The 9,952-nt window shown below is 32.3% G+C and overlaps 1 protein-coding gene across 1 annotated transcript; it reads right to left on the bottom strand.

Moving 5' to 3' along the window:
• Positions 1 to 187: 187 nt before the first annotated feature.
• Positions 188 to 9,790, bottom strand: LOC128896515 (thyrotropin-releasing hormone-degrading ectoenzyme-like; the record flags this gene model as incomplete). The annotated part of the gene is made up of 7 exons (XM_054159886.1): positions 9,238 to 9,790; positions 8,349 to 8,526; positions 7,307 to 7,454; positions 6,119 to 6,200; positions 4,209 to 4,389; positions 1,717 to 1,903; positions 188 to 465 (listed from the first exon to the last, which is right to left on the bottom strand). Coding segments are annotated over exons 1-7 (1,353 nt in total), but the record flags the coding sequence as incomplete, so codon positions are not given.
• Between the last annotated feature and the right edge of the window lie 162 nt (positions 9,791 to 9,952).

Raw genomic sequence — 9,952 nt, forward strand, 5'->3', positions numbered from 1 at the left:
CTACCCCCCATTTCCGGCTCCTCCCCGACTTTTTGGACACCCTGTATTTATAACTGAACTGCTTTTTTGATTTCATGAATTACGTAAACGGTACCTGAATCGAAGATTAACTACCAGAAATCGACTATGACTCGAAGACGTTTAAAATTTTATTTTCCAGTAACGTTTTACAGTTCCCACGACTCACCTGAAAATCAGTGAAGATCGGAGTTTCGTACAAGAGCCTATTCAATTTAAACACGTGTCGCATCAGCGCCATCCAAGGCACATAGTGCCTTTCCTTCATTTGCATATATTTAATGAAATCGAAAACGATCTCGTATTTTATTAAACCTATCGCAGCGAGGCTAAATACGTCGTCAATAAGCGATGCTCTTGTTTCCGGTGGGAACAGGTCGTGATTCTCTTGCAGCGCGATATTCAGCAGCATCCAATTTCTTTCGTCGTAATGTACGCGATAGTAACCTTGGAAAACGTCGATAGGGAAATGATGTTAGATTATTATACGAATGTACGCCGTCTACGACTTCGAATAAATAAAATAAATAAAATTCTGTGAACAATAACAAGTCGAATGTAAACAAAGTAAATGAGACGAATGAGACGAATGAGAGATATAATAAGATATAAGAATTAGAGTAAAACTCATTCAGAGAAGGAAGAACAGAAATAATGGAAACAATATGCAATAGAGATAAATAAGTAAAGCAGCAAATTGATCATAACAAAGCTACGAACTCAAAATATAACAGACACTACAAGTTTTTATTGGCACCTGAAGTACCTAAATATTTAAACAGCAAAAAGGGATCAAAGATAGATAGATTAAAAATAAACAAATTTGGAATTCAGATATGGGAACGAAGAGAACTATAATAAATAATGGTTGAAAGACGAAGAAAGGATGTGCAGAATATGCAAAGAGGATGGCGAAAGAATTCTACATTTAATAAAAGAATGTGAAGGGGTAGGAAACACAGAAATGGATGTAGAGACAACTTTAGACGAAAAAGATATCGGAGTTAGGTGGATGAAAATGATTCTAGGGACAAGAAAATAAACCAAAGAGGATGGAAGGAATAAAGAAAAGAATATAATTTTGAGCTAATGACATCGGATTACAAATTTAAGGGTTGTTGACGAAGACTGTGTGGTAGGAATAAGAATTCCGAATGATAAGTAATTAATAAACGAGGAGAATTTAGGATACAAATTTCCAACTAGAATAAGGTTAATATTATTAAGTGTATTGTATGATAATGAAATAAAGAGATTATTACTACTACTATTACTAGTAAAACTCATTCTGTGTAGTACGATTTAGTCAAATGAAATTTTAAGAAAAAATCAAAATCTTCATTAAGAACATATTAAGAAATTATTGGGTTGCCCAGAAATACCACATTTAAATTTTGATATATATTTAATATTTATTGAATTCCATAGGTACCATCTTGTTCCACAACCTTTCCACCTTTTAAGGGATACATACATGTAAATTATTTTCAAGCTTTCCGATATATTCAGACCTGTACCACCTACCAAAAATCGACATGGATTTTTCAGACAACCCAATATTAAGAACTTAACTGTGAAGATTCAGTGATAATATAAAAATGTATGTTTACCAAGCATAATTTCGATGCTGGAGAGAAGAATTACGAAAACGATATATTAAAATTTGAAAATATTAAAATATTAAAATTTGTCACGTACCAGTCTTGTTTATATTGAACAGAACCCAAGATTCGTTTGAGGCAACATTATCGATAGCGAATTTTGGCTCGGATTGAAACCACGTTATCGTAGGAGACGACCAATTGCCATTCTCGTCAATATAGCTGAGTGGAATGTACCAGAACCTGGAGATATTTTCCAATGGTCTATCCAATGAAAATTGTTCCTAAAATAATCGATTTAAAGAACTGTTAGACGAAATGCAAATAATTAAAATTTAATTACGATTATGCCAGTGTTGAGCATAATCGTAATCATAATTACTATTATGATTGTAATCAAATGTTTCAGAGTTGCGATTACGATTACGATTACAATCGTAATCACAAATTTCATTGCGATTACAGTCGTATTCACAAATTTTTCTGCGATTACGATCGTATTTTCAGGTGTTTTCAGACATAAAAGTATTGAAGCTGAAAATCGACTTCAGATTCGTGTTCCTCACACCAAAAAACGTCATGGTTTTCTAGGTTTTTTGAGCGTGAAGAACACGAATCTGAAGTCAGCTTTTAGATACAAATCTTCTATGTCTGAAAACACCTGAAAATACGATCGTAATCGCAGAAAAATTTGCGATTACGATTATAATAAATGAGAAACGATATAAACGAAGAATTTTATCCGAATTGTTTTTACAATCTATCGGAATGTCACGAAATAACTTTCTTACGATCCTGCCCGATAACATGACAAGAACATTAACCATGCCTTTTTCTTTTAATACGAGCAAATGGTATTTTCTGAGGTTCTCTTTATAAAATATGTACCTACTGATAAAGATGCACGTTGTATTTTGAGTATCGAGTGCGTGATCTACGTCTGAAATCTTAAAAATGTAATGCGATTAAGGATCGGTTAGTCATCGTGTGTAGATTAAGAATGGCCAACTACCTCTTTCAATCTCTAAATCTTTTTACCCTGCATAACTAAATACTTTAATACATACAGTTTATTCTATTACAATGCGAATATTTTTAAGCGTAGTCTGATTTGATAATCTTTATATGCAGTTCATGCAGAATTTACTTTTTGCTTCTAACAAAATATGATAACATGTTATTGGTGCGTTTCATCAATTTATTTAACAAGATTTAACGTTTACCGAAGCTAAGTCACTAATAACCACTTGTAGTTGATGCGACTCTAAACTTGGGAAAAAAACCCCAATTAGGAAAAAAACTGGATTTTTCACACCTCAAGTCTAAATACGAGATGAATAATAATTGTTTTTGAACATGTATCCGTAGAATTTTTATTTTTAGAGACTATTTAATCAAAATCTACCTCGGTGTACAGGAGAACCGATAAAAGAGTCTAAATTAGAAAAAATAATTTATTGGAAGAAGAGAAAGGAAACTGTAAGGTCCGCTAAATTCCAATAATAATACTTCATTTATTAAATTAAAAGTTAATGTAAAAAGAGTTCAGAATATATACAAATAGTTGATGCGACTCGAAACTTCATATTTACAAAAATATATCCAGGGTGGTCCACGCAATTGTTTCAAGTCATAACTCCGTTATTATTGCATTTACGACAAAATGTCATAGGAGAAAGATAAATAGTTCGACGAGCACAACATCTACAGGCCTTAACATTTTTTTTAAATGCAGCAGTGCATGTGTAATTAACAATTGCATCATTTCTTTAAATAGAAATGCATATTTTTGTTTATTGATTCATCCGTTCATTCTACGTAAAAAATGATTAGGGTATCATGGCAAAAAAATTATTATTTCTTGAGATATATTCAAAAAAATCTCTTTATTAAAGAAGGTGCTCCAACGCTTCTCCACTACATTCTAAACATCTCTGATAACGTTTTTTTATTGTTTGTATAACTGCGTTTAAATTATCTGCATCACACAACACAAAAGTGTCGTACATATCTTGTTTCTCACTGTTAGTAAAATACATTTTCTTGTATTTAGTGAAATACAGTTACACTTTTTCAAATTCTTAGTTTTCGTACTCGAGTTACGATACGTGAATTCCTACTGAATGATGAAATAGTTACTCGTACAAATTAGTTTTTGTTATGATAACAATGTCGAAAGGGTGATTACCTTTACAAGCGTGATTACCTTACTAGTCATGAAGCGTTTAAGCGTCTTGTTCAATAAAGACATTTTTTTGAAAATATCTCGAGATCTAATAATTTTTTTGCCACGGTACTCTAATTATTTTTTACGTAGAATGAACAGAAGAATTGATCTGTGTTAAAAGAAATATGCATTTCTATTTCAAGAAATGATGCAATTGTTAATTGCATATACACTGCTGCACCTAAAAAAAATTTAAAGGCCTACTGATGTAGTGCTCTTCGAACCATTTATCTTTTTCCTTTGGTATTTTTTCGTAAATGCAATAATAACGGAGTTATGACTTGAAACAATTGCGTGGATCATCCTGCATATGTTAAACTTTTCACGCAGTCGATTTTAAATATAATTTCTATTATTGTTACCTGATAAATAGTGGCAGTTCCTTTCTCATAATTTCTAATGACCGTGATAACGGGATATCCACCTTGGGAGATCCAAGAATTCATCGCTTCTTCCAAAGTAACTCCAGCAGTTAACGGAAGATCGGTAGTTTCTTCCGCCATGGCGTTCATGAAATCGGCAACATACGTAGCGTTCGATTTCCTAAAGGAAAAATAAGGTTCCCGCGATTATTGCTTAGTTTATGATTATGGGAAGCGAAAGATGGTAATCTTATGAGTAACATTCGATACTCGTAACAGAAATAATAGAATAATAGAAATAAGAAATTACACGAGAACGAGTAGGAAGAAGGTACGTATAAAGAAACGCTCTTAACCCTTTGCACTCGAGTGGCGACTTTTCAAGAACTTTTTTGCAACAAATAATGCGATTAAATATAGCTGAGCATATGCAACTCAATTTATTACATGTTACAGTGAATATATGCATTAGGGTGGTCCTTATTTCAATGATTTCTGAAATCTATGTTACGCACCCCCTAAATACCTTGAAAATACATAAAAAAATGTTCTTGTAAAATTTGAGCTGTTAATTTTAACATTAACACATGCCCTAAACCTTCGAAAAGTTTACGTGAAAAATACATAGATTCTTTTCAATCGGTTATTTTTTTTTGTAACTCCTGTAAAAATTTGTGAAATGATTTGAAATTTGATAGAGTTATTACTAGACTGCGAATCTTTATGCGAAATAAAATCTTCGCGAACATGTCTACAAAAATTGAACCTAAATAGGAATTTATTTTCCTTCGCAAATATTATAACATGAACTTTATTATCAATCTTTTTTATATTCTTGCATATTGTTTGGATTTTGTAGTTTCTTGCATATTTAAATTTCCTCTAAATGCATAAAAATCTGCAGTCTAGTTATTACTTATATTAATAAGAACAAGACCTAAAAATTTCAAGTTTTTATCTGAATTATTTCCTTATATATCTGTCCAGTAAATATGGATTTATTTTCTCTACTTAAAATATTTTTGTAATACCATTTTGAATGTCTTAAATATCAACTTATATGTTATTTTTTATACATGTTCCGTAAACTAAAATTCTTTTTCGGATAATTCAAAAATTCAGTATATCTAGTATATTTAATATATTTAGTATAGTTATTGGGATATCAATTTTTCCCAACGTGTAGCAATATAGTATATGTCTATCTAATACAAACAAGCTTCTAGTTCTTAAATATATTTGTGTTTCTCAGTTCAGATAAACCGTATAATCTAATCAATGTCAACAGCACATCAACGATTTTGCTGGTATCACACATTTCGACAATGGTATCACACATTCATATTCATATATTTTAGATACGTTTATTTAAAGTCGTTTCAACAACAGAGTTTATTAGTGACTGCTATAAACTATAAATTGCATATTACAAACTTTGATTCAGTCATTATAATATGCATTTCTGAGTGTGTTAAATTATGTCAAATAAAATGATCTCTATAAGAAAATTGATCATTTTTTTGCAGCCCGCCACTTCGTTTAAATTATTCTCGTTTTATATATAAACATTAACTGTAACAATCAAAAAATTTATTTACTCGCTTGTTCGAAACAGATTCTCGAAAATTCGTCGATTTCGAAACCGTTACTGCGATGTACCCCCTTAAGCGACAATCTCTGTTCGTATTGGATTTCACAAACTTTATTATAACAAGGGGTTAATGACACTGTAACGAGAGATTAATGACAATTGGTTTCGAAACGACTCGATTACTACTTTAATTTAATGTTCGAGCGTCGAAGACATCGATCTGCTTTGCAATACGAATTACTAAAACCGTGCACGGTTCAACGATATCATTCAGAATCAATAAAACGCGTGGAATTCTTCGCGAATGATGTATACCCACCACCTCGTTATCAATTTCTTGTAGCCGTTCCTAAGTGCGGTATCGCTTATCGCGCCATGCAACATGCGTATCAGACATGCACCTATAAGAAGTAATCAAAATGCAACAAAATTTTACATCCGTGGTATCCTGAAACTTAAATCTAACAAGGGAAGATCCTCGACCTGGATTTTCGGAAAATTCGACAATTTTGGAGGATACTTTTAGTCCATATGTTGATAAATAATATGCAACTTTTATTGTTGTCGAACTTGACTTTAAGGGGGTATCCTGAATTAGGAAGTCTAAACAAAGCGATTTTCGTGAATTTTTTTAGGATGAAAAAAATAATTAATTCTATCGAACTGTTTATCCTGTTTTCATACATATTTGAGTAGTCTGTACAAATTTTTCCAACAAGAAATATTCAAATTAAGTCGACTGTGGTGCACATTCGTAGAACACCTCACAATTGAAACCTCCTATCGGCGGGAAATATGCGGGTCGTAATTTTGATTCGGCACAAATAAACCAAAAGAAATTTCCATTTTCATTCATTTTTTTTCTTTGTGAACTAAGAAAAACCCGTAAAACTGGTGAAATGTGAAATTACTGCAAGTTTAAAAAGGAAGAACCAATTCTTTGGGTGAAAAAAATCACTTTAACTTGATAAAAAAGTTGTTTAAATTTTTTTTTGTATGAATTTTCTTATTTCACATTGAAGAAAAATGTATGAAAATGAAAATTTCTTTCAGTTTTTTTGTGTCAAACCAAAATTACGACCTGCATATTTCCCGCCGATAGGAGGTTTTAATTGTGAGGTGCTCTACAAATGTGCGTCACAGTCGACTCAATTTGAATATTTTTTGTTGGAAAAATTTTTACATACTACTCAAATATGTATGAAAACAGGATAAACAGTTCGATAGAATTAATTTTTTTTTCCATCCTAAAAAAATTCACGAAAACCGCTTTTTCTAAACCTCCTAATTCAGAATACCCCTTTAAATGATTGAAATTGACTCTTGTAAATGATAGGAATTTTTCAAAAACTGCTGTAGAGAAACAAAACTTACAGAGTCTCTTTACCTGAAACATCAAACGAAATCTGTAAATATTTCATAAGAAAACTTAATCTTCCCAAAGTATAATAATTTTCCGAGTTTCCAAGTTGACGATTATCCCTTGTAAACCAGATCATCGTCTTACCTTTCGCATATTCGTCGTTAAAAGAGTGCAAAAGTCGATAATTGACATTTTCGTGAAATGGCCTCGAAATGCTGTAACCGTCGCTTTCCATAGCTTGCAATTGAACGTCGGTAACAAAGGAGTTGCTCAAATTCAATGATGAATCTATCTGAAAATTGAATTTTATCAAAACGATTTACAACGCTGCCATTGGTTCAAAATATTAATTTACACTTGATACTGTTCGATCGTCTCCAGGAGTAAGTCGTGTCTTGTTGGATGCGCGGTTAGTTCAATTAAAAGTCTGTGATCTCGAGGATAACTGCGAGATAATATCGTGCAGCTTTAGATTTAATCGATCTCAATAAATAAACTCTTAAGGGAGGTTTTTCCTTTGTTGGATCAGAAAGTAAATAATATTTGTGATTTTTTTTTCTTCTAAAGAATTGGATTCAGAGAATTTTAATTTATCATGCTTTTTTCGTTGATTTATGTATGATACATATGAACTTTTGTGATTGAAAAACATAGAAAGTTTGGAATTTAGAAGCTGTTGTTTGTAGGTCTGTAAAAAACAAATGTGCTCTATGTCGAATAAAAATGAAAAAAATATCTCTTTTAAATCGTAAATTCTTTCACAAAATAATAAAAAATATTGATTCTTCTTGTACCTATACATGAATTCTTGTAAGCGATAAACGTATATATTTTCTAATTTATAAGCTGTTATTTGTAGGTATGTAAGAAACAAATGTGCTCTATGTCGAATAAAAATGGAAAAGAAATCTCTTTTAAATCGTAAAATCTTTCATAAAGTTTTAAAAAGAAATCGACTTGTTATTTTTATCTAATAAAGAAGATACGTCCGTTCAATTCGCGAGGGTGGAATGGAGGAGATTCGATCCTTGGGTGATCCTGTAACGTTTCATTTTCACCCTAGCTGTCAAAGGCTTCTCGAAAAAACACAACTTACACTCGAAAACCTTAAACGGTATTAATTGTAAACACTAGAACCGTGACAGTGTGAAATATCATCCTCTTATACGTAAATTTATGCACTTGCCTTTGGGACAACCTCGTGGTGAAAATAAAGCAGCGAAGCCTTGCAGATCCACGCGTCCGTTCGATTCGCGTTCACGAATTCGTCGAGTAATTGTTGCCCAAATAAAACGACTAGAACCTTTAAAGCATTTTCTTTGGTAACCAGTGGCGATCGTTCGGTGGTATAGAAAGCTGACTGCCTTAAAAATTCAAACGATGTAAATGAAATCATCGAGGACTTCCATCACAAATAGTGACAATAGACATTTAAGTTTCATTCGATTAAAATATAACAATTGAACCGTTCACTGCACCCAATCGATTAAATCCACTTTTTGAAAAATCTTAAATTTAAGTGTCAAAGCACTTGTTACAGTCATAACTTTTTATATTTATAATAACTAGACTGCGGATCTTTAAGCATTTATAGATAATTTGAATGTGCAAGAAACTACAAAATGCAAACAATATGCAAGGATATAAAAAAGATTGAAAGTAAAGTTTATATTATAATATTTACAGAATAAAATAAATTCCTATTTAGGGTCAATTTTTGTAGGCACGTTCGCGAAGACTTTATTTTGCATAAAGATCCGCAGTCTAATAATACCTTTCCTGAAAGGCAAAGACCTTCTTTTAATATTTATTGGAATTTATATCAAAAAGGGGATTTTAAAAAACAATTTACATTATTTCATCGCATTTCTCAACATTTTTTGTGTTACAGAGTTAATCGATTTGTGCATTGAACAGCTCAATTCAACCCTGTAGAGTTTATGGAATGCTTATACTCGTTGCTATTACGATAAACTTTATTTACAAATTCAAATTTCATTCCAATTAAATATAGACCATATTTAAACGAATGCATGAGTTTTTCAAGTAAAAAAAAAAGCAATGGTAACTCTTACTTGATCGCAATTAATCCAGGTCTGGCTACGCTCTCGTCGATCCCCGGAGGCAAGCATACTAGGTCCAACTTAGGCAGGGAGTAAGGTATCGGAAACACGTCAATCAGGTTAATGACAGCTGGGTTGAGTTTGTCGTAGAGGTAAATCCCTAGCGAGCGTATGCTCGAATCGCTCCAGAACGTTGCCACTACTTTCGAATCTCCTAAAAATGTCACACCAACATCCTCTATGTGACCCATTAGAAAAGCTAAATTATGCGGTGAAAGTGGCGGAGATTCGTCGAACGTATCGGACACCATTGTTGCATTCGGACTTGAAACAGAAATAATCGACGAGTTGTTACGAATTCCTCTCGACGAGAAATTTATTAAGGGATAAAACCACTCTAGAGGCAGAAAAAAAGACCTAAATTTGAAAATTTATTTTGGGAGTGTGACAAATGGAATAGAATGTCTTTTCAGAGGGTTTATTTAACACATACTGAAGAACGAAAAACAATTTTTTTATTGTCATTTTCTGACAAAATGGCGGCGACAGAGCTCATCGTCGAAAACAGCTCTTTTGAAAACACCGCCACAGCAGGACGGATTTCTCGGCGTCTATGAGTTATGGAACAAATACTAAAGAACATTTATAATCTATATACAATTGGCTTTGGAAGTACGTAGGGTTTTTCTTCTTAATCAATTTTTGTGGAAGTGGCGCACTTTTTAAA

The sequence above is a fragment of the Hylaeus anthracinus genome, unplaced genomic scaffold (assembly GCF_026225885.1).
Source record: "Hylaeus anthracinus isolate JK02 unplaced genomic scaffold, UHH_iyHylAnth1.0_haploid 11014, whole genome shotgun sequence".
Lineage (NCBI taxonomy): Eukaryota > Metazoa > Arthropoda > Insecta > Hymenoptera > Colletidae > Hylaeus > Hylaeus anthracinus.